Genomic DNA, 18249 nt, shown 5'->3' on the forward strand with positions numbered 1-18249 from the left:
TGAATGGAAAAATGCTGATTACAATGCTAAGTGAATGGAGATCATTTGGTCTCTGGTTAAATTTTTATTTTGGACTGAGAGTCATTAGTGCTGATTTATACCTATATTTATAGGAATCCAAACATAGTTTTTAGAATGGCAGTATTTCTCAAGGCCAGAATATGGGAGCAGTCGTCTAGAGAAAATGTCTGTGTGTGATTGGCTTTTCTTTGTTTCTCAGTGTGTCTAAAGGAACTTCTTTGTGAGCTTATTTCTGTTACTCGTCTTTATAGGTATGTTCTTGAGCTGTGTGTATGTCAGTGTCCTTGTCTGTGAGTGCCGTGTTTGCTGTGAAGGTGCATATAGCTCTATGTTGATTTCTTCCACAGCATTCTCATAATATTCTCAATCCTTTTTTTTTTTTTATTCTCCCTTCCTCTTTTCTGTCATTTCATTTTTCCTTCCTCTCTTACATTTTTTTCTTACCAACTGTTTGGTCTTTGTTCTTCTCTATTCTTCTTTTCATTTCTATTCCCCTTTTCTCTCCTCTCCTTCCTTTAAATTGTATGGTAAATAGAAATGATTGCTCTACATAAAATGGAATATCAAAAAAATTAAAAGTTAAGAGCTACCTAAACCACATTTCCCCTTTCCCTAAACAAAGGAAACTCAGCCAGATTTAGTATTTACCATTGGAAAAATGATATTCTCAATCATCCAGTCACTAAAATCAGAAATCTTGTTGCCATCTCAAGTTCAGCCCTTTTTGTTACTCCTCACATCTAATTAATAATAATAATTAATCACCAAAGTCATTCATTCTTCCTCTAAAATAACCCTTCAAATCTTTCCTTATTTTCTAATCTGACTGCTGCTTCCCTGGTCCAGGCTGTCATATTTTATATTTGCTAATGAACTAGCATTCCATTTGTTTTAATTTGTTCGGGCTGTTATAACAAAATACCACAGACTTAATAGGTTATAAAAAACAGATTTATTTTTCATGGTTCTATAGGCTGGTGCTCCAAGATGAGGGTGCCAGCATGGTTGAGTGAGGCCTGCTTCTGGGTCACATACTTCTTATTGTATCATCACATGGCAGAAGGGTCTAGGGAGCTCTCTGGAGTCTCTTTTGTAAGGACACTAATCCCTTTCAAGGGGGTTCCACCCTCATGGCCTAATCACCTCCCAGAGGCCGCACCTACTAATATCATCACCTTTGGGAGTTAAGATGTCAACATATGGGTTTTGGGGGGGGGGGCACAAACATTCAGACCATAGACTATCTTAACAGCCTGCTGCTTTTCTCATCCACTTCTAAGCCACTGTACATATTGCCAAGGGATAATCTTTTTTTTTTTTGAATTTTATTTACTTATTTTTATACAGCAGGTTCTTATTAGTTATCAATTTTACACATATTAGTGTATATAAGTCAATCCCAATCTCCCAATTCATCCCACCACCACCCACCCCCACTTTACGCCCTTGGTGTCCATATGTTTGTTCTCTACATCTGTGTCTTTATTTCTGCCTTGCAAACCGGTTCATCTGTACCATTTTTCTACATTCCACATATATGTGTTAATATACGATATTTGTTTTTCTCTTTCTGACTTAGACAGTCTCTAGGTCCATCCACATCTCTACAGATGACCCAATTTCGTTCCTTTTTATGGCTGAGTAATATTCCATTGTATAAATGTACCACATCTTCTTTATCCATTCGTCTGTCAATGGGCATTTAGGTTGCTTCCATGACCTGGCTATTGTAAATAGTGCTGCAATGAACATTGTGGTATATGACTCTTTTTGAATTATGGGTTTCTCTGGGTATATGCCCAGTAGTGGGGTTGCTGGGTCATATGGTAATTCTATTTTTAGTTTTTTAAGGAACCTCCATACTGTTCTGCATAGTGGCTGTATCAATTTACATTCCCACCAACAGTGGAAGAGGGTTCCCTTTTCTCCACACCCTCTCCAGCATTTGTTTGTAGATTTTCTGATGATGCCCATTCTAACTGGTGTGAGGTGATACCTCACTGTAGTTTTGCAATTACATTTCTCTAATAATTAATGATGTTGAGCAGCTTTTCATGTGGCTCTTGGCCATCTGTATGTGTTCTTTGGAGAGATGTCTGTTTAGGTCTTCTGCCCATTTTTTGATTGGGTTGTTTGTTTTTTTAATACTGAGCTGCATGAGCAGCTGTTTATATATTTTGGAGATTAATCCTTTGTCCGTTGATTCATTTGCAAATATTTTCTCCCATTCTGAGGGTTGTCTTCTCATCTTGTTTATGGTTTCCTTTGCTGTGCAAAAGCTTTTAAGTTTCATTAGGTCCCATTTGTTTATTTTTGGTTTCATTTCCATTTCTTTAGGAGGTGGGTCAAAAAGGATCTTGCTTTGATTTATGTCATAGAGTGTTCTGCCTATGTTTTCCTCTAAGAGTTTTATAGTGTCCGGTCTTACATTTAGGTCTTTAATCCATTTTGAGTTTATTTTTGTGTATGGTGTTAGGGAGTGTTCTAATTTCATCCTTTTACATGTAGCTGTCCAGTTTTCCCAGCATGATTTATTAAAGAGACTGTCTTTTCTCCATTGTATATCCTTGCCTCCTTTGTCATAGATTAGTTGACCATAGGTGCGTGGGTTTATCTCTGGGCTTTCTATCTTGTTCCATTGATCTATATTTCTGTTTTTGTGTCAGTACCATATTGTCTTGATTAGTGTAGTTTTGTAGTATGGTCTGAAGTCAGGGAGTCTGATTCCTCCAGCTCTGTTTTTTTCCCTCAAGATTGGTTTGGCTCTTCATGGTCTGTTGCGTCTCCATGCAAATTTTAAGATTTTTTTGTTCTAGTTCTGTAAAAAATGCCATGGGTAATTTGATAGGGATTGCATTGAATCTGTAGATTGCTTTGGGTAGCACAGTCAGTTTCACAATAATGATTCTTCCAATCCAAGAATATGGCCTTTATAATGTTGAGGTAGTTTCCCTCTATGCCCACTTTCTGGAGAGTTTTTATCATAAATGGGTGTTGAATTTTGTCAAAAGCTTTTTCTGCATCTATTGAGATTATCATATGGTTTTTCTTCTACAGTTTGTTAATATGGTGTATCACATTGATTGATTTGCGTATATTGAAGAATCCTTGCATCCCTGGGATAAATCCCACTTGCTTATGGTGTATGATCCTTTTAATGTGTTGTTGGATTCTGTTTGCTAGTATTTTGTTGAGGATTTTTGCATCTATATTCATCAGTGATATTGGTCTGTAATTTTCTTTTTTTGTAGTATCTTTGTCTGGTTTTGGTAACAGGGTGATGGTGGCCTCATAGAATGAGTTTGGGAGTGTTCCTTCCTCTGCCATTGTTTGCAAGAGTTTGATAAGGATGGGTGTTAGCTTTTCTCTAAATGTTTGATAGAATTCACCTGTGAAGCCATCTGGTCCTGGACTTTTGTTTGTTGGAAGATTTTTAATCACAGTTTCAATTTCAGTGCTTGTGATTGGTCTGTTCATATTTTCTATTTCTTCCTGGTTCATTCTTGGAAGGTTGTGCTTTTCTAAGAATTTATCCATTTCTTCAGGTTGTCCATTTTATTTGCGAAGAGTTGCTTGTAGTAGTCTCTTATGATGCTTTGTAGTTCCGTGGTGTCTGTTGTAACTTCTCTTTTTTCATTTCTAATCTTATTGATTTGAGTCCTCTCCCTCTTTTTCTTGATAAGTCTGGCTAAAGGTTTATCAATTTGTTTATCTTCTCAAAGAACCAGCTTTTAGTTTTATTGATCTTTGCTATCATTTTCTTTGTTTCTATTTCATTGTTTTCTGCTCTGATCTTTATGATTTCTTTCCTTCTACTAACTTTGGGTTTTATTTGTTCTTCTTTCTCTCGTTCCTTTAGGTGTAAGCTTAGATTGTTTACTTGAGATTTTTCTTGTTTCCTGAGGTAGGATTGCATTGCTATAAACTTCCCTCTTAGGAGTGCTTTTCCTGCATCCCATAGGTTTGGGTCATCGTGTTTTCATTGTCATTTGTCTCTAGGTATTTTTTGATTTCCTCTTTGATTTCTTCAGTGATCTCTTGGTTATTTAGTAACATATAGTGTAGCTTCCATGTGTTTGTGTTTTTTACATTTTTTTCCCCTGTAATTTATTTCCAATCTCATAGCGTTGTGGTCGGAAAAGATGCTTGATATGATACTCAATTTTCTTACATTTAGCGAGGCTTGATTTGTGACCCAAGATGTGATCTATCCTGGAGAATGTTCCGTGTGCACTTGGGAAGAAAATGTAATCTGCTGTTTTTGGATGGAATGTCCTATAAATATCAATTAAATCTATCTGGTCTATTGTGTCATTTAAAGCTTGTGTTTCCTTATTAATTTTCTGTCTGGATGATCTGTTCATTGGTGTAAGTGAGGTGTTAAAGTCCCCCACTATTACTGTGTTACTGTCGATTTCCTCTTTTACAGCTGTTAGCAGTTGCCTTATGTATTGAGGTGCTCCTATGTTGGGTGCATATATATTTATAATTCTTATATCTTCTTCTTGGATTGATCCCTTGATCATTATGTAGTGTCCTTCCTTGTCTCTTGTAACATTCTTTATTTTAAAATCTATTTTATCTGATATGAGTATTGCTACTCCAGCTTTCTTTTGATTTCCATTTGCATGGAATATCTTTTTCCATCCCCTCACTTTCAGTCTGTATGTGTCCCTAGGTCTGAAGTGGGTCTCTTGTAGACAGCATATATATGGGTCTTGTTTTTGTATCCATTCAGTGAGCTTGTGTCTTTTGGTTGGAGCATTTAATCCATTCACGTTTAAGGTAATTTTCGCTATGTATGTTCCTATGACCATTTTCTTAATTGTTTTGGGTTTGTTTTTGTATGTCCTTCTCTTCTCTTTGTTTCCCACTTAGAGAAGTTCCTTTAGCATTTGTTGTAGAGCTGTTTTGGTGGTGCTGAATTCTCTTAGCTTTTGCTTGTCTGTAAAGCATTTGATTTCTCCATCGAATCTGAATGAGATCCTTGCCGGGTAGAGTAATCTTAGTTTTAGGTTATTCCCTTTCATCACTTTAAATATATCATGCCACTCCCTTCTGGCTTGTAGAGTTTCTGCTGAGAATCAGCTCTTAAACTTATGGGAGTTCCCTTCTATGCTATTTGTCATTTTTCCCTTGTTACTTTTAATAATTTTTCTTTGTCTTTAATTTTTGTCAATTTGCTTACTCTGTGTCTCAGTGTGTTTATCCTTGGGGTTATCCTGCCTGGGATTCTCTGCACTTCTTGGACTTGGGTGGCTATTTCCTTTCCCATGTTAGGAAGTTTTCGACTATAATGTCTTCCAGTATTTTCTTGGATCCTTTCTCTCTCTCTTCTCCTTCTGGGACCCGTATAATGCGAATATTGGTGCTTTTAATGTTGTCCCAGAGGTCTCTTAGGCTGTCTTCATTTCTTTTCATTCTTTTTTCTTTATTCTGTTCCACAGCAGTGCATTCCACCATTCTGTCTTCCAGGTCACCTATCCGTTCTTCTGCCTCAGTTATTCTGCTATTGATTCCTTCTAGTGTATTTTTCATTTCAGTTATTGTATTGTTCATCTCTGTTTGTTTGTTCTTTAATTCTTCTAGGTGTTTGTTCTTTACTTCTTCTCGGTCTTTTTTGAACATTTCTTGCATCTTCTCGATCTTTGCCTCCATTCTTTTTCCAAGGTCCTGGATCATCTTCACTATCATTATTCTGAATTGTTTTCCTGGAAGGTTGCCTATCTCCACTTCATTTAGTTGTTTTTCTGGGGTTTTATCTTGTTCCTTCATCTGGTACATAGTCCTCTGCCTTTTCATCTTGTCTCTCTTTCTGTGAATGTGGTTTTCGTTCCACAGGCTGCAGGATTGTAGTTCTTCTTGCTTCTGCTGCCAAGGCATAACGTTTAAAACCTGCAAATATAATTATGCCCTTCTCCTTTTAAAACTCACTCTCTCCCCTCCCCCATTGTCTAAAGTTCAATTTGAGACTCAGTAACATAGTATTAAAGCTAGAAGGCTTTAATTAGCTGAGTTTCTTGCATTCGCCCATAGCTCCAGACATACTAAATGACTTACAATTTTCTGGACATGTTTATTCCTTTTCTCAAATTATTCCTTCTATCCTGTTCACTTGTTGAACTCCTGCCACTCAAACCTTAATGTTGTTATGAAAGATAATAGATCAGTTTCCTAACACCCTTGCAAGTTCAAGTTGTGAGGTGGTACATACTTCAGGCAAAAGAACATTCTCTATTATCTAGGGCCTTGGCCCAGTATTCTCAGTGCAATCCCTTATTGAATAGAATGGGACCACCTGTAAACTTAAGTGTGTGTTTTACCTCTACACTAGAAGCTGGCCAGTTGGCCTTCTTGTACCCTTTCCTTTGGTTTACACCTTCATCTGGGCCCTACCAGGCTAATGACATTGCAAGGCATGGAAATGTAAGCTCAAGAATAAGAACTCTATTTTTTCCTATGGCTGAGGGCAAAATTGGCTTTGCCTTTCCTTTTTTCTCTAGAGTCCACCCTGTTCCTGCTAGATCTTTAAGATTGGTATATAAGAGTGTAAGTTGGAGGGAGAGAGGAGAAGAGACCTCAGGCTTATCTGATTGTACCAGCTACATGGGAGAGAAGAGAGAGAAAACAAGTTCAGAGGAAAGCAATCTCACAACAGGAATTTTCCAAAAAAAACCAGACCGCTATGAGTAAATTTGCATTGTTGGGCAAAAATGAGAAGGACTATGCAGATGCTTTCAATTAAGCAATGATTGTTTGGCTGAGATTTCAATCTGAATTGAAAATATGCTGAAGAGTGGTCAGTATAAATGAGAATGCTTAAATATAAAGGGCACTGGTTGAAGGAAGGGAAAGGAAACAACATTTATTAAGGACCTATTAATATTACCTCAAGTTAATCTCTATAAGAACTCTAGGAGGGAAATGATACTGTTAGCATTTAATGGATGGGAAAACAGACCCAGCAGTTAATTGACCTAAGGTTGTATTGATAGTAAGTTGCTATACTGTCTCCATTTTATCTTGTTACCTTCAGAACTTCTGTTTACTGTATGGAGATCCATATTTGATGAATGACCAGGTGAATATAACGTATGTGAATATATAAATTTAATAAACACTGATTCTTATCCCCACTGGCTCCCCTCTTCTGCTGATTCTCACAGGGATAAGGTTAGAGCTTATTTGAATTCTTGAATGTGGTCTTGTGTTCTATATTTTAGGACCAGTGATAAAAGGAGAAACTTGGCTAAACAAAAAGCTGAGGCTCAAAGGAGGCTTTATGGTCAAAATTCAATCAAAAGGCTTTTACCAGGTTCCTCAGACTCAGAACAGCAGAGACATCAGTTGGAGAAGCGGAAAGAAGAGTTGGTATGGAAAATTTAACAATGTACCTGCAATTTGAATTGCATAATTCATTTTTCAGGTTTTATTTGTAAAATTTCTTCATTTCTAGAAGGAGAGACTCGCTCAGGTACGGAAGCAGATCTCGAAAGAAGAACATGAAAATCGACACATGGGGAATTACAGGTAACTGTGCTTTTGTTTTTTAATAGATTGAAGAAGTGAAGTGTCAAAACAGAAGTGTCTGCATTTTTTAACTTTTAGGCTTATTTTAAGCACTGTTTATTTCATTCTGAGAAAGTGCTTTTTGTTTAGTTTATTTCCAGAAAGAAAAGATAGTTAGCAAGTAGATGGTTCAGATTTGGGGAGAGCTCCTGGGGTGGCTGTGTGAAGTCTTTTCAGGCTGATGTTATCGTGTGACCTTATTTAATTATAATACACTATTTTGAAAAAGTCAGGTTTCAGGTCTCTTAGTATTCTTTCTGTCAGTTCAGAGTGGTTGCTGTACTTTGTTTTAAGTTCAGATATATCAGGAACCAGGCAAATAATGAAAATGTTTGGAGGAGGCAGGTGTGAGACAATAGAAAGGGGTCTGGACTGTACAGAACTGTACCTCCTCCACAGTATCACCTTTGACAGGAGAAAAAGGGACCCCCTAAGCTCTTTGTGTTCTTGGAAAGACAGCCCCTCCTCCCAAGCTTTGACATTGACCCAGCAGAATTAGGAGGATTTGATGTCATAGAGCTTCCCGCACTCCTGGTAAGATGTTCTTTCCGGCCTTAACACTATCAACAGTGATGATGAGAACACATTCCTCTCACCCTACGTCTACCTAATTCTCTCCACCAGAGAGACAAATTCCACCACCCCTCAAAAGATCATTAGGATTAATCCCTACATTCTTGTATACATCAATAATCACACTGAGTCTAAAACTTCTCAAATTATCCCTCATCACCTAAATTCTCTCCAGTAAAGTTCTATATTTCTCAATATGCCCAATTGCAATTCTTCTTCAACCACCTGCCCTTGACCAAACCTTTATACTGTGCCTTCTGGAACTGCATTGTTTAATGATAATTCTCTAGATAAACTTCAGTTTGTATTGGTAACAAACGAAAATTTATGGATTTCTTGTAACTATATTCATCTTTATTTCTAGCACCTAGTAAAGTGACTGACAGAATAGATGGTCAAGAATTATCTATGTTGTTGACCTTAACTCTTGTGCTATGCTAGCTTTTTTTAAACAAGCTGGTTTATCTGATTTTATTGTAGGCGAATTTATCCTCCTGAAGATAAAACACTACTTGAAAAGTATGAAAATTTGTTGGCTGTTGCCTTTCAGACCTTCCTTTCAGGAAGAGCAGCTTCATTCCAGCGAGAGCTGAATAATCCTTTGAAAAGGATGAAGGTAAAGGAATGAATGTTTATAAAGAAATAAAAGAATGAAGCCACACAATATGTCTTTATAAACAACCCATCTTAGTTCCACATATAAAAACATTTTACTTTTAAGATGCACTTTCCTTCCATTTTAACAGTTGGTAATGTTTCATAACCAACCAAATGATTTCATAAATAAGATGTCTTTTAACAAGACAATTTAAGCAGTAGAGAATGTTGATATTATGTTGTAATCTATTGTAATAAATGTTTTATTACAGTTATATATACATAACTGAATAAAAAAATAGATTGAAATAACCTAGTGGTTTGTGATGTTCTCATTGTTTGAGAATGAGATATAACTATATTGTTACATAGTTAGATTGTAACTAAAGTTATACAATAATTTTTTCCTGATACTGCATAGACCTGGCATATGAGAAGTAATTGAAACACACACACAGGGTAATCTATTTGCCTTACTAAAAGGTCTGTTAGTTATCTTTTGCAGTATAATAAGCCATTGCGTTTATTTGCTCATTATTCCGCAGTCTTGGCTGGGCTCAGTTGAGTGGTTCTTCTGCTGAGCTAGCTTGGTGTGAATCATATATTTGCATTTATCAACTCAACTGGGGATGGAAATCCAAGAAGGCTTCACTCCTGTGTCTGGTGCATCAGATGAGATAGCTGGAACATCTGGGGAGCAGGCTGGGTGTCTCTTTCTCTCTACATGACCATGTAAGGAGGGTAACTGGATCTCTTAATATGATAGCTCAGGGTTCCAAAATGGAGCATTTCAAGAGGACAAGCCCAGAGTGCAGGAACTAATCAAGCCTCTGCTAGCATCATGCTTGCTAATGTTCCATTGGACAAATAAGTTTTTATTTGTTGTCTAAACAGTCAGTGGTCTTTAATAGTTTTCTAAGTATTCATATTTACTCACATACTTACCCTTTCTTGTGTTCTTCATTCCATCACACAGACCTATTAAAATTGTTTATATTTTATATTACTGGAAATCTCCTTAGAGTGATACCTCCAGTATCTTGGATACCCTGTTATACTGAGTGATTCAAAAATCATGATAAAGTTTATTATCGATAGATTTTGCTATGGTCTTTTCACTAAAATTCTGCAACAGGAGGATATAAAGCCATTTTCAAGCTGGCTAGGCCTAAGGGACAGAAGCAGAAGGAATATTGTATACCCCAATGCTCTTTTCCTTTAAATTTCCCTCTTTTGACATATGCAAGTATTTCCACCATTAGAATTATGTTCTGTGGTCTTTTTGTTTTTCCTGACCCCAGACAGTGAGAGACCTTTGTTCCTTTTCCTCTACCTGTTCTATAATGTCATTTCTCTCTCCTCTGGATGCAGCCTCTGTTGCATCTTCCCATCACTCTGCTCCTAGAAATCCTGAGGATTCTGGAGCCAGATAGACCTACATTCAAATTCCAGCTCCCCCACATGTTAATTTTGTAAACTTACATTAACCTATTTGATCAGTCAGATCACTAAAATAGTAGTATTAAAATTATACTTGACAGGTTGTGAAAATAAAATTGAGGTTAATTAAAATAGTCTGTTTAAAGTACGTTGGCACATAATAAATAGGCTTCAAGTCTCAATTTGATTCTTCAAAATCTAGTTTAAATGTCACCACTTTGCCTGCCCCATTCCATTGATCTGGGAGCCTCTTCTTATATAACACTCACACAATCTTCATTACTGTTGTTTTATAATGAGTCTCAAAACTAGGTAGTGTGAGTCCTCAAATTTATTCTTTTTAAAACTCTTTTGGCTTTTCTAGGTCCTTTTATGCTTTCATACAAATTTTAGAATCAGTTTGATTCTAAATTTTGATTAATTTTTTAATTACAAAAAAAGGCTGCTGGGATTTTAATTTGGACTGAGGAATCTACAAAACAACTTCTGGGGAATTAACAATACTGAGTCTTCCGGTCCATTAATATGGCATAGCTCTCCATCTACTTGGATCTTTAATAACTCTGCTATGTTGGTAGTTTTCAGTTTATAGTTTTTGCACATCTTTCATTAAATTTATTTTTAAGTATTTGATGTTTTTGCTGCTGTTGCTGGTAATATTGTTTGTAAATTTTTTTATTTTTAATTTGTTGCCAGGATGTAAACACCTGATTATTTTTATATATTACCCTTATATCTAGCATTTTTATATATTGTATTTTTACTAACTGCATTTCAAATTATTTTTTGATTTTTGTTTTGGTTACTTAGAAGTTTGTTGCTTAATTTCCATACATTTAAAAAGTTCTAGTTTTATTTTTGGTAAAGTTTCTAGTTTAGTTCATTGGTGTTAGAAAACATACTCTGATTTCAGTCTTGTAAAATAAATTGAGACTTGCTTTAACTCAATATGGTACTTATATTAGTGAATGTCCAAGTCTACGTGAAAATAATGTGTACACTACAGGTGATGGTTATAGAGTTTTATTTATTTATTTAATTTATTTTTCAATATTTATTTATTTAATTAATTAATTTTTTTGGCTGCGGCGGGTCTTAGTTGCAGCACGTGGGTCTTCATTGAGGCATGCGGGATCTTTCGTTGCAGCGCGAGCTCTTTGTTGCAGCGCGTGAGCTTCTCTCTAGTTCTGGTTTTCCATCCATGCCTCTATCCTCCTATTCTACTACATACTCACCTAAAATTGCTATTGGAAATACCCAGCAGGCAAAGAGAACCAGCTCTGTGGGGCTCTTCTAGATGTCTCAGTAGCCCACGGGACCTTTGAAAACTCCATTGGATTCTCTTTACCCCCACAGAATCTCTCTATTATAGACCTAATCTCTGCTCATATGTGTCCAGACCTGACAAATGAACGTAAAGCAGAAAGTGGCCACTTATCTCTGCTCACCTAGGGAGAACTTTTCCCTCTCTGGTATAATTCCTTTTACACTACTTTTATCCACAGCTTTCTAATGTCTTAAAAAATATGATTATTTAGTTTATCATCTTTTTTTAGCTCTTATGATGAAAATGCTGTCTATATGACCTTCTTTCTCCTAAACAGAAGCAGAACTCCTTACTTTTTAACTGTCTTGTGCTGCTGTCTTTGGAATCCTTTGTAGGATTATTGATTAATCAAACTTTATATTAAGAGTCTTTTGATATTTTAATAGCTAAATCTTAGATTGGGATGAAGAGTAACCTATTTTACAGATTTCCACTGCACAGTGAGATTTCTAGTTTCTCTGAAACCCTTGTTTTAAAAAAAGAAACACAGATATAAATCACAAATATATAAATGAAGATGTGATATTTTTATAGGTTGAATAAATAACTCAGTGAAAGCAGTTAACTCTACCTCGTTTAGTAAAGCTGTTGTACTCCTATTGCTCTGGTTTGCTCAACATCCACTTGGGTGTATGTTTTTATAACTTTACCCTTTGACTTCAAAGTGACTCTAGAAGAGCATGAGAAAAGGTGTTAGGCCTATAGAGTGAAAACCTTTCATAAAGTTCTAAAGATACTCGTGTGCAATAGTTAAAAATTTAAAAGTTTTATTAAATTGTGCCTATTACCTAAATACTAACATTAGATTGTTCTAAATGAAACTATTAGGCCAATCATCAGTGTTCTGTCTGCAGTTGTAATATTATTTTGCACTAATTGATACAGCAATGATTGATGAAATTGCGGTCTGGAAAAATTAGAGTGAACTTTTAGAAATTTTAAAGTGTCCAATAGGCTAATTTATTGAAGTATTGTATTCTAAGATTTTAATAGTATACTAGAACATAAGGATATATTTGTTTATGGTAATCAATACATAATAGATTTCAGCTAAGTATTATTTTTATTGCCAGGTTTTAGTGAAAGTTTCTTTAAGAGGGTTTGCCATGAACCTTTATTTCTCATTTGATCTGAGCAATCTTTGTTAAATACTGTTCGGAATCCTTGTACACAAGATTAATAATCTTTTAATTAATTCTGGAGTCCATTAGTGATCACGATTTTAATTAAATATTTTTTAAGGAGGAAGATATTTTGGATCTTCTGGAACAATGTGAAATTGATGACGAAAAGTTGATGGGCAAAACTGCCAAGTCTCGAGGACCAAAGGTGCAGTACCTTTATCTTCCTTAATATCAGAGTAGACTCTACTAAGGACAGTTGATTTTCCCTTCGTATTTCTCACTGTAAGAATGACTGATGCCACTTTCAAGGAACTCTGTGGACTATGTTTCCAGTGCAGATAGAATTGGGAAGATCATGTTTTCTTATACTCAGGAGAAGTTTGTTTTGTTTTGATAGTTTTCCTCATTTTCTAACTCTTTCCCTCATCTAGTGAAAGCCTTGTGAGTCAGGGCCAAGTAGAACCTAGAACTGGTACCCTCATTCTTTACTCAGTATTATGTTTTCCTATCTCCAAACATATAATTATCAGAGAAGTGTAGCATTATAGATCAGGCAAATCATGACTCCAGAGATCCTAATGGGGAGCCCCATCTTTTGCTGGCACGGCAATATTGAAATTTTGTAAGGAAAAATAGTTACAGTTTCTAGGAAGACATAGAAAGCTGTCATGCTGACAAAAATAGGCAGGTGTTTGCTTTACCTTCATCTGCTCTGTGGTGATGACATCCACATGTTCTTTTGTTATATGTCAAAGTCCTTGCTAGTAGAGTAGGAAAGAGTTGAATTTGTAAAGTCTTGGAAAGTTTTTTCATTCTGCTTTTTTTCACTTTACATTTCAGCAATACTGAACTATTACTATGTCCTCACATACATCATGCTCTGTCATGCTTTCATGCTTTTTCTGTATGCCTGGAATGCTTGCCTATTAAAAGAATAATTGATTCATTGCTTGATTGATTAGAGACCTCCCTCCTAATCCAGCTGAACCATTGCTGCTTTTGTGAAATCGTCCCTCATTCTCCTAGTTGGATGTAGATCTTCTGTCCCCTCCTTCTATTGCTGTACCACAAATGACACTTCTATAGAGCAGCTGTGACAAATAATTGTTTGCATGCTTGCCTTAGTATGAGCTTGTAAGTTCCTTGAGGATAGGAGGTGTATTTCATCTTTACATCTCTAGCACCTAGCACAGCATCTGGCACTTAGTAGGTTCTCAAAACCAGTAGTTAAATTTGTTGAATGTGTCCACAAGGACCTCACTGACTAGTGGAAGGGCAGATAGGTGAACCAAAAACCAGGGTATATTGTGGCAAGTACTGTAATTAAGGGAGTGGGAAGTGCTACAGCAACATAGAGAAGAAAGGGATTGGTAGATTATGGATGGCTTCATAAAGGCAGTGCCATTTGAATTGAACATTAAAGGCAAAGACATGGAGGTATGATGCTGCCTAGGGTGTTGGAGAAATGACAAGGAATTTGGTATGACTCAGGTGGAAGGCTCTTGGAGAGTAAATTGGTGCAAGATGAACCTGGTAAAAGATACGTATCTGATGAAGACCAGAGACCTTGAATGTCAGGCACTGTTCTTCTGAATTATGTATTCTATATCAAAGAACTGTAGAAGATGTTGTTGATAATTCCTTTGGAACAAATATTTTTTTAGAGTATCTGTAAAAGTGAATACCTTCATGAGTTATTGCTTCATTTTGGAAAACATTGGAAAGTCTCTAAACTTTGTATATTAATTATTTAGCAATTTGGCAAACCAGATGTGAGGCAACTTGGGGGCACAATATTCATGGCAGGTTGGCAAATGCAAAGGCTCTAAGTCAGTCTTCTACTGTCTTATATTTTCCTTTGCTTCATCAAATAAGGCTTATCATCCAAATAAAAATATAACCTCCTAGAGGGCAGAACTCACACTGTGTATTTTTCAACCCCTCTTATTCCAGGCAAATAGTAGGAACTAACAATGTATTCGTTGAAATGAAATGAATTGGTTAGTTCCTATAGTTATTAACACCAGAAATATTTCGAAGTGTTGAAAACTGCATAATCAGTCTGAAGTAAAAGTATTTTTATAACTTCTAACCTTAGGTATACTGAGGGTCTGGAGTGAGCCAAACTTCAAAGCAGCCTTTCCTTTTTAGAGGGTTGTTATCACATGTCAAACACTGATTTCCAGTGTCTTTACTGGTAGAATAATTGAAGGTTATCAAGGTTAAATTAAACTTGGGAGAAATAACTTTTCACTTATTCGAGAATCTAAGAAGTATTAATTAGCTATGTAAATAATATCACATAAAGTATTAGCATTGTTCTTCAGCCAGGTGCTAGGTACTTGGTATTTGTTTTATTATTCTTTGTGCCATTTATATATATTTTAATATATGAGCCAGTTCATAATACAGTTGGACATAAAAATAAATGGTATGGTTTGTGTCAGAACTCAACACCGGTTTACAAATTCCATTTTGTAGTTACGGCACTGTTTGGAGTTTATGTTGCTGTGACTTCTTATTACTTATTGCTTTAACAGTGTATTGGTTAACAAATCCCAAATGCATATATGACACAAAGGTTCAACTATCCGTTTCCCTTTGTGATTCTTTATAGGATCGAGTAACTCATTATGTAGTCAAGCTCCTTAAGAAACTTTAAAGCTGTTTGCCTACTTGAAGGAAGGCACTACTAGCAAGCCTGATTGTGCCACTGTTTCTTCTGGGTATGCTAGACTTCTGAAGAAACATCCTTCCTCTAGAATTCATATTCCCTAAGACTATCAAAATGTTTGATGATTGTGTTACTGGTAAATGTTTTTATGCATATCTCTTTGAACATTGTTAGTGCTCAGTAAATATTAGACTACCAAAAGGCGAACATATTTTTAAACACAAGTTGGTACCTTAGTGTATTAAACTACTTCCCTGCTTTGGTTATTTTTCATCCTTTGCTAAGACAGTAACTTTAAGAACATTATGCTTTGGCTTACTATGTATTCCAGGCACTTCGTGAAACGCTATTTCTTTCTTTGTCTTTCATCCTACACTGTTCCATGAGAGGATATACCTTATTTCAGTGAAATCTCAGGGTAACCAAGGATTTCATTATGGTATATCCTAACATCAAAGCATTTTTGTTTGATTTAACAGAGAACAAGAAACTAGTATACAACTGCAGGAACCTTCCCCAGGAGGAATAAGAGGCATGTGGCATGTGTAATTGTCTCTTAAAATGACTAAGTTACAAAACTGTTGTGCTCTTGGTTGTGCACATTCTTTCTGAAGTGAAGATGTCCCACTTCCCTTATCTTTTATTCCTTCAGCTGGCATCATTGGAAACACATTGATTGGGAGATTCGGAGACAAGTGATTCTGATGGAGATATTGGAACATGATAGCCTGGCGTTTTAAATCTTTACAGATTTACCCTTCTACATGGCACTTATCCTCTAAAAAATTTATGCCATACTGATTTTTACATTATATCCCTTTTTGAAAATGTAGTGTGGGCAATGAAAAGTAATGTTGCTCCATTATGGCCAGATCCTATGTAACAGAGGTAGGAATCCTCCAAGAAAAGCTGTGAGTTTGTGCATGGCCAATTTGGAAAAGTGGATAATTAACAAAAATTTTTATTTCTAAAAATGTCCAAAGAGAAATTAGACATGTGAGGAATACCTTGCTTCTTGTTGCATATTATCTGAGTGCATCATAGGCTCATAGGCTCTGTTTTAAGATGTGGCCTACTTTATTGATAGTGGATTATTTTACTTATAGTGGTTTATCTGGCTGCTGCTTCCTTATTTTATTTTACTTTTGCCTCTCTTGCCCCTCCTTCCCCTCGTTCTCTCCTCTCTCTCTCTCTCTCTCTCTCTCTTACAAGTGCACACACACACACAAATACACATTTGTTGAGTGATTTTGAACATTAGGGATACAACAGAGGTATACCTCTGAGTCTTGATGAGTAATGAGTAATCACTCTGCATGGAATGAAGAAAAGCTATGTTTGATTTTTATGTTTTTATCTCAAATGTTTTTTCTTTATTTTGTTATTCTTTGTGGATATTTTGGTCCTTCATTTGAATCGTGCATAAACAGCATTTTCCTCATCATGACTGAACTGTATTATTTAAGAAAGAATATTTCACAGAAACAGAACAATTAGTGGATAGCATTAGAGCAATAGTACTTTGGGGGGATTTTTCAGGCTTAAGTGAAAAGCAGCAATCATAAGTGGGAAATTAAAAATAGTAATTAATCATGTGAATGAGCCTTTTTGAATTCTAACAAAATATCACATTTCCTTCCATTTTAGCTTCTGTCTTCCATGCCTGAGAGTACCGAGATCACAAAAAGACAGAAGTACTACAGCAGTGACAGCAGCTATGGTAGTAGCAGCAGCTCAGAATCAGAAGAAAATGAAAAAGAAGAGTCCCAAAATAAGAAAACAGAAAATCAAGTTACATATAATCTTAAACAGTCCAACCACTACAGATTAATCCAACCATCCAGTAAGTTAATTTCTTCTAATTTAGTTGTTATGTGAAAAATTATGGAACTGAAATTACTGAACTCAATAAAAAGACCTTGGGCCAAATGAACCCTTGTGTGTGAGGAGACCTGGATTCTCTCCCACTTCCTTCTCCAACCAGACCTTGATTAGGTCTGGATCCCACAACTCTTTTCGGGGTCTGCAAATAGAAAACAAAAGAGTTGACTTAAGGATCGCTACAGTCCATTCTTCTATATTTCAAAGTTTTTGTTAAGTCCTAGATTTCTGCATGAATTGTATAAAATGTGCCTCACGGTTGATCTGATGAGTGCATTCTCTTTTAAGCCCAAATATTCTCTCATTGTATGCCCCACTCTGGCACTCATTTTGTTTCATATTCTCGCCTGTTTTTAAAAATGTGTGTATCTCTCTAGGCATTTGACTTGAATGTATCTGTGAGCCACACAATTGTGAAATAGTTGAAGTTTTGTTCCCTCCCATTTTCGTCACGGGTAAGCACTTCAGTCAGGGCTTCGGTGTATAGGAAGGAAGTATTCAGGAGAGGAACCAACCAGCTTCTCTGTCTCCTTCCTTTCCTGCTGCCTTTTTCCTCTTTCATCTTTTATTCCTTTTCCCATTTTCTCTCTCTTCCATTCTCCTGTCTTTCATTCCTTCTTCGATCCCAAATGTCCACTATTGTGTCTGTTATTCTTCTTTCAGCCCCAGATGTCCAGTGTGGTACTGCTGTTGCCCAGGCTCAGTCGGATACCCCTTCCTGATGCTGCCTCCAAAGCAGGACTTTTCTTAACCTCTGTTTCTCATCTCTCTGTTTGCCTTGTCCTCCCTCATCCTAGGGCTCCACAAAGGGACCGGTCCAATCACGCTATAAACACATTTCTGAGCCTTTGTTGCTCTATCTCCAGCAATGGTTTAATAGTTACCTGATAATATGTATGTTTTAAACCTGGCCTTCCAGACTTATGAGAAAATGCATAAGGAATGCAGACCTAATAGTTGAAGATTTTTAATGGTCTTTCTTTTACTTCCAAATTATTCCATAAAGATACGTGCTAAAGTTCCTGTCTTTGAGGGCTTATGTG

At 36.2% G+C, this 18249-nt stretch overlaps 1 protein-coding gene across 1 annotated transcript in view; it reads left to right on the plus strand.

Moving 5' to 3' along the window:
* TTLL7 (tubulin tyrosine ligase like 7) overlaps positions 1-18249 on the plus strand; it is a 153326-nt gene that overhangs the window by 97833 nt on the left and 37244 nt on the right. Inside the window, exons 11-15 of the mRNA XM_061186413.1 lie at positions 7245-7392; positions 7478-7551; positions 8644-8779; positions 12770-12856; positions 16973-17168. Coding sequence (XP_061042396.1) covers positions 7245-7392; positions 7478-7551; positions 8644-8779; positions 12770-12856; positions 16973-17168 — 641 coding nt within the window. The remainder of the gene's footprint in view (positions 1-7244; positions 7393-7477; positions 7552-8643; positions 8780-12769; positions 12857-16972; positions 17169-18249) is intronic.

This window comes from Eubalaena glacialis, chromosome 3 (genome assembly GCF_028564815.1).
Source record: "Eubalaena glacialis isolate mEubGla1 chromosome 3, mEubGla1.1.hap2.+ XY, whole genome shotgun sequence".
In the NCBI taxonomy this organism is placed as follows: domain Eukaryota; kingdom Metazoa; phylum Chordata; class Mammalia; order Artiodactyla; family Balaenidae; genus Eubalaena; species Eubalaena glacialis.